Below are 21,055 nucleotides of genomic sequence, written 5' to 3' on the forward strand. Positions count from 1 at the left end.
GTTTTTCATGCATATTCCTACCTTTCACGTACTAACAGAATCACTACCGAGGGTTCTTACCGAATTGGGCCCGTTGGCCCATCATTCCAATTTTGGCCCATTAAGCCTAAAAATATCAAGGGCACAGAAATCATGCACTTTGCGGTCAAATTTTGCAGCTTACCAAAAACATTAATCGATTTACCTCACGAGCATTCGCACACTCGCAAATCTATAAAATACGGTTTTGGCATTTCGGCTTTTCGACTTTTGCCGATCCAGACTAAGAAAGAGGGTGTTAGTTACACACCTGTTTGTGACGATATCTTGTGAGATCCACACACGAACCGCCTACAATTGGATTACTAACACGTTAATCTAACTATTCAAATACAAACTACGTATTAACCCCTTACAATATTTGGCCAACCACACCTACAGATCATAGTAAGCTTATAAGAAATCAATAAGCAACTCATTAACAAATTTTTGTTAATGTTTACCACATAATCATAATTTCACTACAAGCTGTCTTCCTAAGCAACAGTCACTAAATTATTTATAACTGGAGCTACGAAACTCCAAATCAAGTTCCGTTAATTTTCCCTGAAAATAGACTCATATATCTTCTATCCATAAAATTTTCAAAATTTTGGTTTAGCCAATCAATACCAGATTTTTCTCAAAGTTTCCCATGTTTCATTGTTTGACTAATCTGACCACTCTTCATTACGAATAAAATTTCTCATTGTACAGAATTCAAAATATGTTCTTGTTTATTTCATTAGAAACTAGACTCAATAAGCTTTAATTACATAATTTATTCAGCTTCTAATTCATCTCCCACAATTTATGGTGATTTTCCAAAGTCACGTTACTGCTGCTGTCCCAAGCAGATTTATTACCAAATCACTCTTTCACACATACCTTGCATGCATGTTATTTAAACATGTATATCACCAATCAATCATCACATATCTATAATTTTACTTAAGAATAATCTCCATTTCATCATTTTAAAGCACAACATGTTAGCTGATTTTTTTCCCTTTAACATCTAAGGCACATGCATGCTCATTTGTTTGGCTCAACTTCAAATATCTTCCATTTTTCATCAAAAGAACATGAAACAACAACCATTTCCTTCATTTTAATTCATGACCAAATGCTCACAACACAACCAAAAATCAGAATATACTTCAAGAGTTAAGGTAGAATCAAGAAGAACTCATGAACCTCAAAATAGAAGCAAGGTACCAAGAACTTACCTTCAATTTTCCTCCTCCTAATGACCGAATACTCAAGAGCTTTCTCCTCTCCTTTCTCTTCTCTAACTTTCAGCTATGATGAACAAAGATGGACAAAACTTTGTTCTTTTCACCCCTTTTTCTTTTAATAAAACTTCATATTTCATCCATTTAATTCTTTAATACAAAAGACATGAAATTCTTATCATGAAACATTTACCTAACCCATTATCATGAAACATTTACCTAACCCATTATCATGGAACATTTACCTAACCTATTATCATGGAACATTTACCTAACCTATTATCAATTTGTATCAATTTGTACCATAAATTATGGATATCAAGTGCACATTTTGTCTACAACAACATGATGGCTGGCCACTTCATGTAAAATGGGAGGTTTGTCATGCAAATCCTCCTATTTATTTGGTCACTTCAATTTAGCCTATAGCTTTTTCAAACATTTTCACATAGGTCCTATTTCATAATTTCACTCACAAATGATAAAATTAAAGCATGAAATTTTGCCAACATTCACAGAATTCCCGAAAATTGGGGCGTTACAGTATATATGTATATATAATTATCCCAAAACAACATATAGTGATGTTGGCAAATATAATAATAGCTGAATAAATCAAAATAACCTCACATAAGACTTTAAATTTAAATCAAATAATTTGAATAAAGGAAAATCTCATATCAATATATCGGACACTCCATTAATATTTCATCTTTGGATAAAATATTAACTTGTAAGTGATATCTTGGTGTAGTAATCAAATATTGACAATAAGAACATGTCGAATAATAAATCTTCGTTTTGGTCGATTTATTACTTACATGTAAAATCGAATAATCGTTACACGTTTATTACCACAGTTACACATGTAATATTTTTAGCCTTCCTTTGGGCCGATCAATATTAACGTAGCTTAAGTTACATCCATACAACCTTTTATATTTTAAAACAAAATAGTTTTAATAACATAGATCATTTTGACAACTTATTATTTCAATTAAGTTATTTTAATATATATATATATATATATATATATATATATATATATACATATCAATATTCAAATTTAAAATTTACCCAACAATGAAAGGTCAAAACTATTTTTTTATTGCACTACAGTTTCCAAAATAACCTAAAATAAGGATGTCTTATTAATAGTGCAATTAAAAAATCATAAATCTTAATCTTTGACTAATTTTTTTAAAATCATATATGTCAAAACTAAACGGAAATAATGTAATGATTCAAGGTCAAATCATTAGCAAACACATGTATTCATAATTTTGGCATAGACAAAACACCAAAGTGATTCAAGCATATATGTGTATTCAAAATCAAATAGAAAAATTTACCCTGGATATTCCGTGTAAATCCAAAATTATATTTATGATTAAACATAGATTCGCATGAATACTTGAAAAAATATTTTCAAGCTAATAAATCTCAAAAGCAAAATCATAATAATTGACATATCCTACAATTCATACAATAAACCATATCATCATAATTTAACTAAATATTTGAAACAATAAGATACCAAAACCTAATATTATAGAACTAAACTTAAAACTAAATTCTTTAAATATATATTATGGTTATCATAAGTTTACATCAAAGCACAAAAAAAATAAAATGAACATATATCCGTATAAAAAGAACACCTTTAACGAATGTCCATCAAACCAATTTGACGAAAGTTCATAACCATAACAATAATTCAAAACTATATTGAACACGAGTTCAATACAAACACATATATATGTATTTAACCTAAATATAATAATCAAAACCATAAAAACTCGTGACATTGAATACCAAAATTTATAACTACTAAATTAAATTTATTCATTCTTTAACTTTGCCATAAAAAAGAAGAAGCAAAATTTACTTGACATTTATTCTTTCTTATTTATCTATATATAAAATGTATGGCCTTAAAGAACAAAATTAACACCAAAGCAACACTGTTGAAACATAGATGATTTATTCATAATTTAAATTCAATAACCGGGCTTCAATTCGAATATTAGCAGAATTTAATTGCGCAACAACTTCTACGTTAAGGTGTAAAACATAAGTCTATAAAATTTACCCTCATTCGAGAATCAAAATAATCTTTTTCAACATATTTTCCTTTTTCTTAAAAATTAGACGCATAATTAATTAAAGAAAATCAATGTATATGGTTTCATAATGAAACGCAAGCATCAACATCGACTTTTAACAAATTTTTAATTTTAAAAATATAAATAAACTATAATTTGATTCATACAACAATTTCCTCAAAACCAAATTCATAAAAAAATTAAAACCCTAAAATTTCAACATAAATCCTCATAAACATCATCACTTGGCCAATTTCTATTTCAAACCCTAAAATATTTAATATAAATTTAAAAGATTTAATGTTTATAATCGAAATATTAAATTCATAAAATCTGAAAACAAATCAATCAAAAATAATAATTAATTTGTTCTCAATAATTCAACATGACAAGGCTCGGATGCTACTTGTTAGAACTGTAAATAATATCTAATATAAAATTAGAACTGTAAACCAGAATCTATCATGTCAAATCATCAATAATAAATCAAGAACAAAACTAGATGCAGAAGTGTACCTGAATTCATCGATTTCTTAAAATCTGCGGATCTTGGGATTTTGATATTCCAAATATATAGTAAATAAAAACATGTAATTACCCTTATTATATATGCGATATCCATATTTTCCAACATGAAATGCAAACATTTTAGTCATTGCACGTTAACATTATCGTAAATGAAATGTCTTTGCATTAAATCAATTATCAAATTAAATTAAAAAGCTACACAACAACTTTGAAGAATGGGTAGAAGTAAAAAATTGATTTTGCTTTTACCCCAAAATTGTTTTCGATACTATTTATTTTTTTACATAATTGTTGTGTTTAAATTATTCATAATTTGGTCCACATCGGTCACTATTAAACCATATTCTTCTATTTGTTTTGAAGATTAGTAAGCCTTTTAATTTGATTTAATGCCACATAAGCTACTGTTAAGCCACGATATTTCATTAACAGAAAAGTTAAAGGTGTAAGGACTAAAATGTTAACTTTTCAAATATAAAACAAAAAAATTAAAATATTTATTTAAATAATAAAAAACTAAAATCAACTATACAAAAACTTATATTAAAGTTTTACCAAAATTTTAATAAGTATAATAGTTAGGAATGTGACATAAACCTAGTATACGTTATACAGAATTAAATATCATATGCAATACTTGAATTAAAATTTTTGGGGCGTATCTAATCCCAGAAGATCAGGCTCAATTGCTCATATGTACACCCTAATCACACCCAAATAAGTCCCATATTTTTATATTTACCCGCGCTTATCTAATTCAACATCCGCACTCGGCAACTTACAGTTTTCCCCAGCATAAACAACATTGTACCTCAGGACACCCTAGTAATTGTCTACTTTGTTCAGGATATTTTCTGTCTGAAATGTACAATACATTTAAGACTAATTTCAGCCAGCAACTATTTATAAAAATGGCAGGAAATTTATCAACTAAGAGTCAAGTCTCTCAGATCTCTCATTCTCTAGGAAATGTATTTTCCTTCCCATTCCTTTCCGGCCATGTTATTGATTTCCTTCAATTCGATTCTTTATATGTAAAAAGCTGGTCGTCCATTCCTCCCATTTTCTTTTCCTGTATTTTAACTGATTTCTTCTTTTCCTTCATTTAGTTTGAAGATCTAGAGTTGGATTTCTTTTTTTTCCCTCAAAATATTCCTTTTTCATTTGCTAAACCAATTTCTCAGTCAGTTTTTACTTTATTTTTACGTATTTCCTTTCTAATTGCTATTTCCATTTGTTTTTACACTTATTCCCAGCCCCCCAAGTATTTGATCTTTGTTCTCCTTTGGGTTTTACTTCGGAAAATCTAAAGATTTGACTTGAATTTTAGTTCCTTTTTTTATGAAAAAAATCTGACAATATTATATTTTTCCTCAAATGGAAAAGGATAAATCCCCTGGCTTACTGCCACCGTCAGGTCGATTTCCGGGTTTTTCATCTCCTGGAATTGCTCCAAACAATTTCAATCCGAAAACCGAAAAGGGTAGTTTCGGTCAAACTTCGGAAAACAATCATTTCAGTCATGATATTAGCAAAATGCCTGATAATCCACCAAAGAAATTAGGCCACCGCCGTGCCCATTCCGAAATACTTACTCTTCCTGATGATATTAGCTTCGACAGTGATACCGGCATCGTCGGGGCGGCCGACGGGCCTTCGTATTCGGACGAAGCAGAGGATGATTTGTTTTCTATATATCTTGATATGGATAAGTTCAATTCTTCTTCTGCCACCTCCACGTGTCAGGTTGGCGAGTCGTCCGAAGCGGCTGCTCCGGTGGCTGTCCCAGCGAAGTCGGGATTGTCGTCTGGGGAAAATATTAGTAATGGTATTGGGTCTTCAATGAAGCCTAGAGTAAGGCATCAACATAGCCAGTCGATGGATGGCTCGACGAGTATTAAGCCGGAAATGCTTATGTCTGGTTCGGAAGAGGTCTCACCTGCTGATTCTAAGAAAGCTATGTCCGCTGCTAACCTTGCTGAGCTTGCTCTTATTGATCCCAAGCGTGCTAAGAGGTTCTAATTTTTTATTTTTGGTTCATTTCAATTTCTTTGACATGCTAAGTATTTGATTATGAATTAAGTTAAAAAGATTCATGATAAAAGTAGGTTGGGATTTTATTCTTTTCCTGTAGTTTCCTTTTTATGAGTTTGGCTTTTAGATTTTGGATTGTAGGTGTAATCGAACTCTTGACTGGACATAGAGATATGGGTGTGTTGCGTGTTAGTGAAGGATTCGAGCATCGTGCTCCCCTAGAATGTTATTAATTTTTTAATTAGTCGGGATAAATTCAAGTATTAAGCCTCCTGTTGTAAGTTTGAGACCATTTCCATAAGGATATGATGGCAGAGAGACAATGAAACTATGTTCTAAGTTGAAACTAGCTTAGAACTAGTGCAATTGCCTATGTTTTAGTTGTTTTTTTTTTTTTGTCTCATGTTTGTGCCTCTTGATAAATTTTCATTCTGTCCCCTTCTTCCCCTCTCACTCAGACAATCTTCCTCTTGCCATTTGATTTCTTCTCTTCCCGAACAGGAACGGATGTTGTTACCCTGATATGTTTTGTCCCTTTGATGCCATGTTTTCTTGTCTTTGGCATGTAATAGGATCTGGGCGAATAGGCAATCCGCTGCTAGGTCAAAGGAAAGGAAGATGAGATATATAGCCGAGCTTGAGCGGAAAGTACAGACACTTCAAACAGAAGCAACATCACTCTCTGCCCAGCTTACTCTAGTACAGGTAGTTTCATTCGCCCAGCACCTTCTATTCTTTTGTTTCCTATACCAGTGTCCAGATTCAAGGGTCTGTTTTCATTTTCTTTTACTTTTATGTTTCTTTTCTTTTATTCTTTAGATCTAATTATTCATTTGACTCTTCTCATGGTAACTTATGAGCAGAGAGACACCAATGGTTTGACTGCTGAAAATAGTGAGTTGAAACTGCGCTTGCAAGCAATGGAGCAACAAGTTCACTTGCAAGATGGTGAGTACCTCCCGAAAACTTTTCGGCTAAACCAATATCCTTGCTTTATTGATCTATCATTATTATTATCATTATTATTAATGGAAAGACATTATGGACTGTATGATATCTATTGCTGGTTTGAAAGATTTTACATGTGATAATTTGGTTGAATGGAGACTGATATAGTAAATTAGATTGAAGCTGCAATGAGTTCGATATGCGTTCTTCACATATACTTACCGTTCTAGACATTTAATAGCAGGGGTGCTGTGTGTATGAAGGCAGGGAGAGAGATCTACACCTTAGTCTTTATTGTCATAAGCTTGAGCTGGGGGTGGTCCAAATACTGGTACAATTGGCATCTGGTTCCTGAGATGCTACCCATTGTTTCAATGTGCTGTTATTTTGTCTGAAGGTCATTATACACTGATATGGATCTTATACTTTAGCAAAGAAATAGTACTTCCGGGAACTTCCTACTGCTAATTTATCATCATAAGAGTGCAATATGTTGTTTCTCAGACTTGAAAATGCTCTGGAGGCAACAATTTTACCCCTAGGAGTTACAGCATTTGATCATATGTTAGAAAATGTCCTTTGGTGATAGGATTTCCGATGCTGTTATAAGCGATAATTGAATGCTAGGTTTATATATATATGCTTAACTTGTTGTTTAGAGTTAAGTGTGATTTCCTGTACAACAAAGAGTTGGAACTAATATGATTGAATTAGCAGTTTATAGTATCTCTTACTTTTTCTTCCTAAAGATAGGAAGGTTGATTAATGTAATAAGTAAATAATTGTTTATTGGCATTGTTCCAACTATATCTTAAATTCCTTTAAGCACTTGTGTTGCTTTTTCCATCAGTTATATAATTGAGAGAAATGGCTAAGATTCGAGATCTTGTAACCATTAGTTTGGATGTGAGGTTGTATGGATGTGAGGTCGGTGGTTGTAGTGCAATACTATTTTGTTTTGGTCAGACTAGAAAAGCCTGTATGCAATTGGTTATGGTTGGGAATAGGGTTTGGGGCTTTCGGGATACCGGGGATTGGTGTAAATGCCACAGGAAGATAATAAGATCTAATGCAATTTAGTTGGTTTTTATTACTTTATTAGTGATATTATGCTTGTAGCAGTAAGGAGTTGTCCTTTTAACTTTGGGCTATAGTAAAACGTTCACTAATGAGCTACATGTGGACAGTTTGGAGATTGATTAGATAAGTTATTAACCTGATGATGGAAATTCTTTATCTCATTCCTTGTTTAGTCAAGCTTCAGCTCTTTCATTTCAAGTGTGATAACATATATTGATATTATATTAATCTTGTGCTATACCCTACAAGAAATGTTGACCTTTTGTGGACTTCTTGTAGATATGAGTTTTACTTACAGTTGAGAGTGTAAAGAGGTTATTAATTAGCTCAATGTTACTTATGGCTCTCAAAGTAGGTTTTCAACTTTTGGCTTGCAAATTAGTTAGGCTGCACCTCAATCATATTTGAGCTTTTTTAATTGTTGCTAATATTTATTATATTTTCTCCCTTTGTTGTTGTTCGATAGCATTAAATGATGCAATGAAAGAGGAAATCTGGCATCTGAAGATGCTGACTGTTCAATCTATGCCGAATGGTGGAGGAATAATGAACTTTGCATCTTTTGGAGCTAGTCAGCACTACTACCCAAATAACCATGCCAAGCATACTCTTCTGGCAGCACAGCAGTTCCAGCAACTTCAGATTCACTCACAGAAGCATCAGCATCAGCATCAGCATCAGTTTGCACCACATCAACTGCATCATCAACAGGAGCAAACAGGGGAGATGAGAGCTAGAGGTTCAATGCCTTCCCCCAACCAGAAAGATTCTTCATTAGATGTAAACTCAACCGCGTCAAAGGATTAAGGACTGAGAGGCCTATAGGACTGCAGAGGTATTTATGGGAGTTTTCCATTGTTTGAAATCTTGGTTACACTCCATTGTTCAATAAGACCCATTCTTTTTCATTTGTTTTTTCACATACCCTTTTTCTTTACTCATTTCTACTCGACATTTATTGAGTTAAGATATAATATCATCCGGTTTAGTTTATGTTTTACGGAGTTGTCCAATTTTGATCCATTCCATTTCTTATATCGCCAGGTTGAACGGCTGAGCTGTTGAGGCCATAGATAGGTATGAGCTTGTCGTATGAGTTTTATGAATGTCACGGAAGTCTGTTTTGTTCATATTAGTGGTCCTTTATGATTGTTTCAGAAATTGGTGTTACAGTGGGGAGCTGCTTTTATTCAGTTGTTTAAAACTGCCTTTGATAAGTAATATATTTTTGGCACTTGTTTTTGTGTTACTACTTCAATGGCATGTTTGTTTTTGATGTCGCAGATAAGGTGTTATCCTTTGAACTCTGGTGTTTGGTACCATAAGCTGCCAGTCGTTCAGCCTATACGTACTAATTGAGGTAAACCTAAATGATACAGGTAATGTATTTTTTTTTTTTGGTTTTTACCGACATGTATCATTATTGATCGATATTAATTAGTATTGGTGCATATAAATTTGTTTTCTTAAAGAACTTTCAAAATATATATTCATTAAATTAAGTTATTGAACTTAATTAATTATAATTTTCTGTATTTTCAATAACTTTGGATATTATTTTGAAAGTATATTTTATTAAAACATTAGGAAACCTTACATGTAATTTCAAAAAGTAGTTGAAAATTGTGGATTGTACTCTGCGGGTAAAGAATTTTTTTATCATTCTTGTTCATTTTGTTGTTTATGTTCCGATATCGTGAAAATTCGAATGTATTTTTTAAAGTACAATATATCTTACCATTACACTCAATATTTGTTGGTGTCAATAAAGAATTGAGTAAAAGTGAAATATGCAGTTTAATTCACAATTTGGCACTTGGTTAGTGTAGATGAAGAACGCTTGAATTATAACGTCTCAGTTTTAAGTATTATATCAGTAAGCAACTTGTGATAGAAAGTTAGAATTGATATTTTATACGAAAATTAACAAACATTGAAATTTGAAATTAAAAGGCAAACCTCCTTAATATTAGATACAAAGCATATTTCGACCTTTCTTTAGCCAAACATTTGGAGGTTACATCACAGCAATTAAATCAGATTTTCAGTAACATATATGCATAAAGCATACACGAATGGTTGTATACAGAAGTTTAGAAAAAGCATACTAATGGTACGACTGTTGACAGGAGAGAGAAGAGACAATAGAGAGAAAAGACAGATATTTGAGAGAAATCAGAGGAAGAAATCTGGCTCAATAGCATTCATTTTTGCATAATTGCCTTTGGTCCTTGTCATCGAATATAAAGGAAAGGAAAATCTAAGGAAATACAACTTTAAAAGTTGGTTAAAACAAATGGTAAATTAAACAGTAATTAATGAAGCTAAGCACCTCGTTTAACTAAACTCTTATACGTATCGTTTCATTCATTTTTTCCTCTGAAACACTTCGTTTTTTCATGGTTTAATTCTAGCTCGGGACAAATGCCCTCTGCTGGAAAGGATTCTTGACCTCAAGGATCAAGGTCTGGGAACTTCTCCTTGAGCTGTTGGAAGGGTTCCCATGTAGCATCCTTTGGGAATGAGTGTGCCCATTCCACTAAAACCTCGGTGACCACAATGTTGCCCTTTTTCACCATTCTTCTTTTTAAGATCTTAGCATGTTCCTTAGCCCAAGTTGTTCATCGATGACTGGTAAGTGAGCCTGAACAGGAGCTGTACCAACATGCCTTTTTAGCTGTGAGACATGGAAGGTGGGGTGCACACGAGATCTTTGAGGAAGTTTGAGCCTATAAGCCAGCTTTTCGACCTTATCTTCCACTTTGAAAGGCCTAAAAAACTTGGGAGTTAGCTTTTGATTCGGGATTCTCCTCATTGAATGTTGTCTATAAGGTTGGAGTTTCAGGTAAACAAAGTCCTTTACCTCAAACTACCTCTCTGTTCAGTGCTTGTCAGCTTGTTGTTTCATCCGATCTTGGGATCTCTTCAAGTGAAACTGTAACAACTTCCTAGTAGCCTCTGTTTGTTGTAGTTCCCTATCCACAGTAGCTACCAGGGATGTGTAAACTGAAAAATATAGATTTTTCCTATATAATTAAATCACCTTTTAATTAAATTTGTTGTTAAAACCAAGTAATTGCTTAATAATTAATGAAATATATGAAAATATGAAATTAGGATATAGAAATTATTAAAATATGATTTTATGCTTTATTATATAGTTTTCATGCGAAAATGGCTTATTCTATATTAATTTAAGCATATTATATTTTCAAGCTATAAAGTGGGTCATGCACGATTAAATTAAATAATAAAATATAAAGTTATATTTAATAATTTATTTTAATATATTTCATTAATAAATTGGGTTTTAATTAATTAAGTAAATTTATTAATTAAAGTGGCTAAATTACATTCTTTGGTCCTCTAAATTATCTACTATTGCTAGACAGGTCTGAGAGCTTTATGTTGATTACAAAACCATCCAAATGGAGGACCAAGTCCACCCAAAATTTGGCTGCATATGGATGTTCATAAATCAAATTTTGGTTTAATTACACAAGGTCCTTGAAGAGTTTAAGAAATCAGAGATTTACCCGAAGATTTGCAATTGACCGAGTCCTGATCCTGATGATGTTGTGGCACTTAAATGAAGCAAAAATCAGCCACATTTCCACAAATAAAGGCCGACCACCCTTGGATGAATTTGCAAAAGATGGACACTCCTATTTTTAGCAAACTAGCTCCCTTGCCTCACCTATAAATAAGACCCTATTTCTCACTTTTCTAATCATCCCTCATCCTTCATCCCTCACTCATTCATCATTCTCTCCTCTCTCAACTGTCTTAGCCCTCACGCCTATCATCATCTTTGTATAAAGATTTTTAGTAAATTAGCTTCTTAAAGAGCCTTTGGTCGGCTACCTAGGAGAGCCATCAGCAAAGGAGCGAAGTGAAGGAACGAAGGAGCCCTCGTCAGTTAGAGTCTTGGATGACAGTCACTTTGAATTGGGTTTAATATTACTTTTCTTTAATTTAATCCAAGAATGTTTGCTATGTGTTTACTTTTCTTGTTTACAAAAATGATAGCTTAATTTTATTTAAGCTAGGATGATTATTTTGATTGAATAATATTTATTTGATTCATGCTTATAATGTTTGTGCCTCAATCGATCATGTTTTTAATTAAAATCAAGTCTGTATTTCGTTCATACGTGATTGAAATGCACCTGAATTAGTTGAGCGATCTTAACCAGACGACGGCTAATGGACACATAATTGAAATGTGCATGCTCAATTTAGATCCTAACCCGATTAAATTGTAGGTTACATAACAACCTTAACCTGGCTCAGTTATCTGCATAGTTTTTAGATTTGTGTGATTAAACTGTTACAAACCTAACACGTCCCTGTTACCTCGCAGGAATACTAAGAAACCCTTAGTAAATAAGGATCAGTAAAATGCGTATTTACTAAGTAAAGGATTCCGAAAGGACCTAATGTGGTTTCCAAACTCATGAAAGATCGAGTTGCCATGGAATGTTTTTCCGAATATTGATAAGTATGTTGATAATAATTTGAGTTTAATTAAAGTAATTGTCCTAGCTTATTTATGTTATAATTTTTGTTTATTGTGTTAATTCTGCTAAAGCCTATTTCATTCATATAGTTGCATGTTAGGATAAATCACATTAGGGATCATTGCATCTAGATTAATTTTACATATTTTTAATCAATACTTCCAAGTTAAATTGTGTCTCTATTTACCAAGTTGTTAATAATATTTATAATTAAGTGACTTAGCACGAATACAATCCTTGTGGTGATGATAACTCGATACTTACTTGTTACTTGATAACGATTGTGTACACTTGCGCAAACCTGAGCATTACAAGTTTTTGGTGCCGTTGCCAGGGATTGTCAACTGTTGCCATAGTAATTTTTTGTGAAATTATTTATTTTCAATTTGGTTATTTCTAACATTACTAACTTATTCTTTTTAATTTTGTGATTTTCTTTTCAGGTGCTTATGAGCATAGATCAGATTATCGATTTACTCCCACTAGACCCTGAAATTGAGCGAACTTTCAGACAAAGAAGACGTGAACGAACAGCTCAAAGACAAGTCGAGATGGACCTTGGAAATCAAAATCAAGACCAAGGTAATGAAGCCGATCATGTACGAAATCCTATCCTTATTGCCGATGATAGGGATCGATGCATCAGACAATATGCTGTGCCACTTTTCAGTGAGTTAAATCCAGGAATTAGAAGGCCAAATATTGAGGCAACCCAATTCGAATTGAAACCAGTGATGTTTCAAATGCTACAAACGATGGGCCAATTTAGTGGTATGCCCACGGAAGATCCACATCTCCATCTTCGATTGTTTATGGAGGTGAGTGATTCATTCAAGATAGCTGGTGTGACTGAAGACGCACTGAGGTTGAAGTTGTTTCCGTTCTCGTTGTGAGATCGAGCTCGAGCATGCTTCAATTCATTGCCACCAAGTTTCATATCTACATAGCAAGAATTAGCAAAGAGATTTTTGGTAAAGTATTTCCTACCTATCAAGAATGCTAAGTTGAGGAACGAGATTACAACTTTCCATCAATTGGATAACGAGTCTTTGTATGAGGCTTGGGAGCGATTCAAGGAGTTACTTCGTAAGTGTTCTCATCATGGGATTCCTCATTGTATCTAGTTGGATACATTCTATAATGGTCTCAATGCATATATAAGATTGATGGTAGATGCTTCTGCGAATGATGCAATTTTGTCTAAGTCTTATAATGAGGCTTATGAGATCATTGAGAGGATCGCGAGTAATAACTATCAATGGCCAACAAATCGAACAGCTTCAGGTAGACGTATAGCTGGAGTTCATAAAGTTGATGCTCTTACTTTGTTATCAGCTCAGGTACCGTCTATTTCCTCTATGTTAAAGTAGTTTACCGCTAATAGTGCTAACAATTTTATAGCTCAGCCTATAAGTCCATTTGAAGTAGTTTCCTATGTGTACTGTGGAGAAGGTCATTCTTTCGAGAATTGCCCATCGAATCCCGAGTTAGTGTACTATGTGGGGAACCAACATTAAAATAGGAGTGGACAAAGACCCCAGTCCGACTTCTATAATCTTTCATGGCGTAATCATCCCAACTTTTCTTGGAGCAACCAAGGAAATGGACCAAACAACAATTTTATGCAGCATAGACCCGACCAATCTCAAGGGTTTAATCAGCAAGCTCCAAAACCACCTCAAGCTGAGGCATCAAATAGTTTGGAGAACTTGTTGAAAGCGTACATGGCAAAGAATAATGCTTTGATCCAGAGCCAAGTAGCAATACTGAAAAATTTGGAAAACCAAATGGGTCTGTTAGCTACGGAGCTTCGTAATAGACAGCAAGGAACATTGCTAAGCAATACTGAGAATCCAAGAAACTTGGGTAAAAAACAGATCAAGGCAGTGGCATTGCGAAGCGGTAAAATTCTAGAACCCCGATTGATTGATGTCGAAGATGATCCTGTAGAAAAGGAGGAAAGTCAACCAACTGTTGAAATTCCTACACCAAAAGAATCAAAAACTGCAAAGACTGACAAGGTAAATCCTAACTTAGTGAATTCAGATGCTTTAACATCTTCTTTGGATGTAGATTTACCTACTCAGAAGAGTTGTCCGGTTCAACCGAAAGTTCCATCACCTCCATATCCGAAAAGATTGCAACAACACAAGCAGAAACATGAGGTGCAATTCAAGAAGTTTTTAGATGTTTTGAAGCAATTACACATCAATATTCTATTGGTGGAGGCTTTAGAACAAATTCTGAATTATGTGAAGTTTATGAAGAATGTATTATCCAAGAAGAAATGACTGAGTATGAGATTATCGCCTTGAAAAAGGAGTACAGTACGTTCCTGCAGAACAAGCCGCCACCGAAATTGAAGGATCCAGTAAGCTTTACGATACCCTGTAACATTGGTGAATCTTACTATAGTAAAACTTTGTGTTACTTAGGAGCAAGTATCAACTTGATACCTAAGTTTATTTTCAAGATGCTAGGGATAGGAGAAGTAAGACCTACAACTGCGACGCTCCAACTAGCGGATAGATCTTTAGCATACCCCGAAGGAAAGATCGAGGATGTTTTGGTAAGAGTCGATAAATTTATTTTTCTTGCTGATTTCATTATTCTAGATTTTGAAGCAGATAAGGAAGTGCCAATTATCCTTGGGAGACCTTTCTTAGCCACAAGAAGAACGTTAATTGATGTGTAGAAAGGCGAACTCACCATACAAGTTCAAGATGATCATGTAACTTTTAACATTCTTAAAGTGATGAAATTTCCCAATCCGGCAGAGGAGTGTTCAGTTATAGAATAAATAGAAACCTTTGAAGAAGATCTATTGGAGAAAGCCTTAGGGTTTGACCTTTTGAAGGATAAAGAAGGTGAAGAAAACATGGCTTTGGTGGAAGCCAATCCGAGAAATTTTATTCAATCTACACAGTTTGAATCGTTGGAGTTGGAAGTCAGAGAATTTGTGCAACCTAAATTGTCAATCAAAGAACCATCTGTACTCGAACTAAAGGTACTTCCTTCCCATTTGAAATACGTTTATTTAGGTGACTGTTCCACTTTGCTTGTGATTATTTTAGCAGAACTGACAAAAGATCAAGAGGAGTAACTAATTTTGTTTTAAAGAAATTTAAGAAAGCAATTGGTTAGGCCATAGTTGATATTTGATGTATAAGCCCTTCATTTTGCATGCAAAAAATTATTCTAGAGGAAAGTGAAGAGCTTGAATTGATGGGCAAAGGAGGCTCAATCCTATTATGAAGGAAGTCGTGAGAAATAAAGTGATCAAATGGTTAGATGCAGTAATCATCTATCCTATTTCAGATAGTTCGTGGGTTAGTTCGGTGCAGTATGTGACGAAGAAAGGTGGAATCACGATTGTTGAAAATGAGCGTAAAGAGTTAATTCCAACGAGAACTATTACTGGTTGGAGAATTTGTGTTAACTATAGAAAGCTAAATAAAGCCACTCGGAAGGACCATTTTCTGTTGCCTTTTATGGATCAGATGTTAGATCGACTGGAAGATAATGAATTCTATTATTTTTTAGATGCTTATTCGGGATATAACCAAATAGTTGTAGCCCCGAAAGACCAACATAAAACAACCTTTACTTGTCCGTATAGTATGTTTGCTTTTAGGCGAATGCCTTTTGGTTTATGCAATGCACCTGCAACATTTCAACGATGCATGATGGCAATATTCACTAATATGGTTGAAAATTTTGTTGAGGTTTTCATGGATGGTTTTTCTATTTTTGGTAACACTTATGATATTTATTTGAGTAATTTGGCTAAGGTACTGAAGAGAAGCGAAGAGATGAATCTTGTCATTAACTGGGAGAAATGTCATTTTATGGTTAAGGAAGGGATTTTCTTAGGGCATAAAATTTCAAAGAAAGGAATTGGAGTCGATAAAGCAAATGTGGACGTAATTGAAAGATTACCGGCCCCAATGAATGTGAAAGGAGTCAAAATTTTCTTAGGCCATGCTGGTTTTTACCGAAGGTTTATCAAAGATTTTTTGAAAATTTTTAAACCGTTGTGTTTGTTGCTAGAGAAAGATGCAGTGTTTGATTTTAACAAAGCATGTTTAGAAGCTTTTAAAGACCTTAAAAAACGGTTAATCTCAGCCCCAATAATCATTACACCTGATTGGAGCACACCTTTTAAGTTGATGTGCGATGCAAGTGATTATGCTGTTGAAGCTGTGATGGGTTAAAGAAAAAATAAAGTGTTCCACCCCATTTACTATGCAAGTAGAACCTTGACGGGAGCCCAACTCAATTATACGGTAACTAAAAAGGAACTATTTGCTATAGTCTTTGTTTTTGACAAATTCCACTCATATCTTATAGGTACCAAAGTTACAGTATTTACTGACCTTGCGACCATTGAATACTTGCTCACAAAGAAAGATACAAAACAGAGGCTAATTCAGAATTTGACCTTGAGATCCAGGACAGCAAAGGTGTTAAAAATCAAATAGCTGATCATCTGTCGAGGTTGGAGCAAGATGAGGTAACTCGATCACATGTGCCTATCAACGAGAATTTCCCAAATGAACACTTATTTGAGGTAAGTCGAATTCATGAAACACCTTGGTTTGCTGATTTTGCCAATTATCTTGCATGTGGAATAATTCCTTAAGAAATAACATACCAACAAAGGAAGAAATTCCTTCATGATAGTCGGTATTATTTCTGGGAGGACCCGTTCTTGTTTAGACAGTGTGCAGATAATATAATCAGAAAGTGTGCAGCTGAAAGTAAGATTGCTAAAATCTTATATCAGTGCCATTCATCTCCAAGTGGGGGGCACTTTGGTGGTGCATGTACTGTAGCTAAGATTTTACAAGTAGGTTTCTTTTGGCCTACACTATTTAAAGATGCTTATGCCTATGTGGAGAACCGTGATAGATTCCAAATGAGTGGAAACATATCAAGGAGGAATGAAATGCCTTTAACAAATATTTTAGAGATTGAATTATTCGACGTATGGGGCATTGACTTCGTAGGACCATTTGCTTCTTCGTATGGGAACAAATACATCTTAGTTGCTGTGGACTATGTATCCAAGTGGGTTGAAGCTGAAGCATACCCTACAAATGATGCAAAAGTAGTCATGAGATTCCTACATAAGCATGTGTTTACACGATTTGGGACACCAAGAGTGTAACACCCTAAAACTTAGATATTTGTTTACATATGTTGTGTTGCATAAATATATGCTTGCTTCAGCGGTTAAGTGTCTTGGGAAGTGCCTGAGAAGTCTTGGGTTCAAGCCTGGGCATTTGCAAAAATTTTTGTTTTTAAGAAATAAACCTTTGCCTTTAGTTAGTAGGCTTTTAAATTAAGGTGAGTAAAACATGACAAAAAAGGGCCTGCTAGCCTAGTGGTAAGGGACGTGTGGAGTGTGCCTTAGGGTCTGAGGTTCGAGGCTCGGTGATACAGAAAGAGAATTTTATTTTGCTACAAGTGCTGTGGAAGTGTCCTAGGTTGACTGAAATTGAGGTGTTTGAATAGTGTTTGAATGGGTGGTTGAGGAGATAATGGTGGAGTGATTTTAGGAGGATTTTCTAGGATTTGAAAATGGAGGAGTTTTAGCCAAATAGGTACTCTGACCACTCAGGGATTTCGGTTGTGGGTAAGTTTTCCTTGCTCTTTTCTTTTTCAGCTTCCAACAAGTGGTTTCGGGTTCTTATCACTCTTTTTCTGGGTAGCCGAATTCTACTAAGGGTTTTTATGGGTACTTTTCATGTTGTTCATTTTTGGTTTTGCTTCTCAAGTTCAATGCTCTACTGACCATTTGTACTTTTCTCCCCTACCTCTTAGCAATCGCTTTTTCTTTTTCTTCTTTCCTGGTTGTTAGCCGAACACATCCCTTTCCTCTCTCAACTATTTCGGCTTCGCTAGCCGATTCTCTTCTCCTCTTCTTCCTTTACTCTTATAGATCAATTTTTCTCATTCTCTGTCTCTTTCAATCCCTTCCCTTTTCACTGGTGTGGTGGCCGAATATTGATTGGTAAGTCCCTGTTTGGTCTCTGCTCTTTCGGCTCTCCTCCTTTTTTTTGAATGCCGATTCTCATCTTTTTCTCTTGCTTATGGTGTTCTTTTGAGTTTTAATACTTCTTGTAGAGTGAAGGAGTCCTTTAGTGCTACAGAAAAGATCGAAAACTTTCTCTCATATCTTGATCGAAGGTAACGCTATTCATTGATATTGTATTGAACCGAGTTATTTTGGCTTGGATTCTTTGGTAGTGGTCGAATACTTCTTTCCTTTATTTTTTGGGTTTGCATTTTCTATAGGTTGGTATACATTGATTCAACCCATATGTATAAGCAAACATGAGTAATAGATCCGATTATTATGCAGATAACCATCAAGGAGTTTGTTATCAACCTACGTCAGCGGTTTAAGCGGGCTAAAACCACACTCGTTCAATCAAGGCAAGTGTCAATATGATTTTGAGATGAGTACTGGAAAGAGGGTGTTTAACCTTGTTTATTAAGGATTGACAGAGGGTTTTGATTGAATGTAGGGTTGGTGCTCGTGGGTTTCTGCGCCGTTTTGCAACAACGTGTGTAATCACACTGCTATAATCATAACTCAGCAAAAGTCAGAATAGGTGATCGTCGACCCTACACGAGCATATGCTCGCTCATGTGGAAATTCAAACGCATAAATGTGGGTGTTTGATCGTAGAGGCCACCATGAGCGATTTCATGAGTTTAGGTCACTTTAGGCCACATTGGGCTGAAATGGGCCGTATGGACCCTACGGGCTCATGGGCCCCACACGAGTAAACCACATAGACGTGTGGAGATTATTGGGCTAGGCTGTGAAACTCACACGACCAAGGCCATTTTGGGCTTAATGGGCCCTACAGGCATGTGGGGTCACGTGGGTCGCATTATGGACCTTGGGCCCATTTTCACTGTTTGTGTGATATGGTTGCACGGGTCGCCCGAGATGACTTTGGACCTGCTGTTGGGTCGGTGAGTATACCGCGACCCCAAAATTTATAAATGTCTATTATGCCCCTATGAGTTAAAATAACGATTATGCCCTTATGAGATGTATGACTATATTGAACATGCCATTTTATACATGTTGCATACATGCATGATATTTTGATATGTTGCATGGGGATGGGTTATTATGATTGGAGGAAGTGTACTGTACTGGCAGCTCTGTTGCAATTTCTGTTTAGTGCCGCCACCGGTGCTATTTTCAGCGTGTAGGGATGGGTAGGTTGATTTTATCCCCACATGGTGTGTAGGGCTAGACAGAGTGGTGTGTAGAGGCTGGTGGGGTAGGATTTCTAATTTCATATTTGTACTGTGACCGCTACTGAATTGGGCTAAAGTCCACACTGATTTTGATACTATAATGGGCTAAGGCCCTAATCAAATTAAATCACACTAAAACGGGCTTAGGCCTGCATCAGTAAATACCTCTTGTATGACCTGATCGTTGTTAAGGGATTACACACTGAGTTTTTGTAAACTCATCCTACTGTCTAAATGCACAGGTAGTCCCCATTCTTAGGCGGGTCGGTGCTGTGAGGGATTCAAAAGTGGCCACACAATTGCTTGGAATTTTTATTAAATTTTATTTTATAATTTAATTTGGGTATTTGGTTATGTAATAAGGCCTCTTTAAATTTTAAATTTTAATTTTGGATCTATTTATTATGATTCATATCTGTTAGTAGTAGGACACGAGTTTTCAAAAAGATAAATGCTTTTCAAGCACCACAAGTACGCAACATATTTCAAAAAGCTTCTGCAACAAACAACATTTTAAAAAGGTAACTACGATTTAATTTGATTAAACATTTTGCTAAACAACTTGGGTTTTAACATTGAACAAGACGACCTAAATACTAGCTAAGATTACAAAGAGGTTTAATACAGAATGGGGTTTTTCAACATAATTTTATTCTACGAAAAACACTTTCATGTGACACCGCCAGATTTGACCATAACATCTAGGCTGGGTTTGGGGTGTTACAAAGAGCTATTATTAGTGATGAAGGTTCTCACTTTGTAAACAAATAGCTTAAGTGGTTGCTTGACAAATATGATGTGAAGCACAAGATTGCTACTGCTTATCACCCCAAGTCCAATGGGCAAGTTGAAAGAGTGAACCATGAAATCAAAGGTATCCTTGAAAAGGTAGTACGCCCCAGTAGAAAAGATTGGTCTCGAAGTCTCGATGATGCATTATTAGCCTATCGAACAGCATTTAAGACACCGTTAGGAATGACTTCTTATCGGTTGGTTTTTGGGAAGGCATGTCATTTGCCATTAGAGTTGGAGAATAGAGCTCACTGGGCTTTGAAGAAGTTGAATTTTGATCTTAAGCAAGCCGATGAGAGAAGGATGTTACAATTTTATGAGTTGGAATAGCTGAGGTTGTTTTCCTATGAGAATGCCAAAATGTAGAAAGAAAGATAAAAAAGATGGCATGATAGTCATATACGACCTCGCGAGTTTAAAGAAGGTCAGAAGGTTTTGTTCTTTAATTCAAGGCTGAAGTTATTTCCTGGGAAGTTGAAATCCCGATGGAAAAGACCTTATACCATTTATC

General features: G+C 34.8%; 1 protein-coding gene and 1 non-coding gene across 3 annotated transcripts; one reads left to right on the forward strand and one right to left on the reverse strand.

The window, feature by feature from the left end:
- Nucleotides 1–4,737: 4,737 nt before the first annotated feature.
- On the forward strand, nucleotides 4,738–9,721 carry LOC108487176 (probable transcription factor PosF21). Of its 2 annotated transcripts, XR_001871602.2 has the most exons (6): nucleotides 4,738–5,901; nucleotides 6,493–6,625; nucleotides 6,784–6,868; nucleotides 8,415–8,783; nucleotides 8,993–9,025; nucleotides 9,233–9,721. XR_001871602.2 is itself a non-coding variant. In XM_017791443.2 (5 exons), the coding sequence occupies exons 1-4, from the start codon at nucleotides 5,264–5,266 to the stop codon at nucleotides 8,753–8,755; spliced, it is 1,197 nt and encodes a 398-aa protein (XP_017646932.1). In that variant the 5' UTR covers nucleotides 5,144–5,263; the 3' UTR covers nucleotides 8,756–8,783; nucleotides 9,233–9,721. The 2 variants fall into 2 exon arrangements, 1 of the variants encoding a protein (XP_017646932.1); XM_017791443.2 differs by lacking the exon at nucleotides 8,993–9,025 and having other exon boundaries at nucleotides 5,144–5,901.
- A 3,748-nt stretch (nucleotides 9,722–13,469) lies between these two features.
- On the reverse strand, nucleotides 13,470–13,576 carry LOC128283159 (small nucleolar RNA R71). Its single transcript, XR_008273500.1, has one exon. It is a non-coding gene; the product is annotated as a small nucleolar RNA R71 (small nucleolar RNA).
- Between the last annotated feature and the right edge of the window lie 7,479 nt (nucleotides 13,577–21,055).

The sequence above is a fragment of the Gossypium arboreum genome, chromosome 10 (assembly GCF_025698485.1).
Source record: "Gossypium arboreum isolate Shixiya-1 chromosome 10, ASM2569848v2, whole genome shotgun sequence".
NCBI classification, from domain to species: Eukaryota; Viridiplantae; Streptophyta; class Magnoliopsida; order Malvales; family Malvaceae; genus Gossypium; species Gossypium arboreum.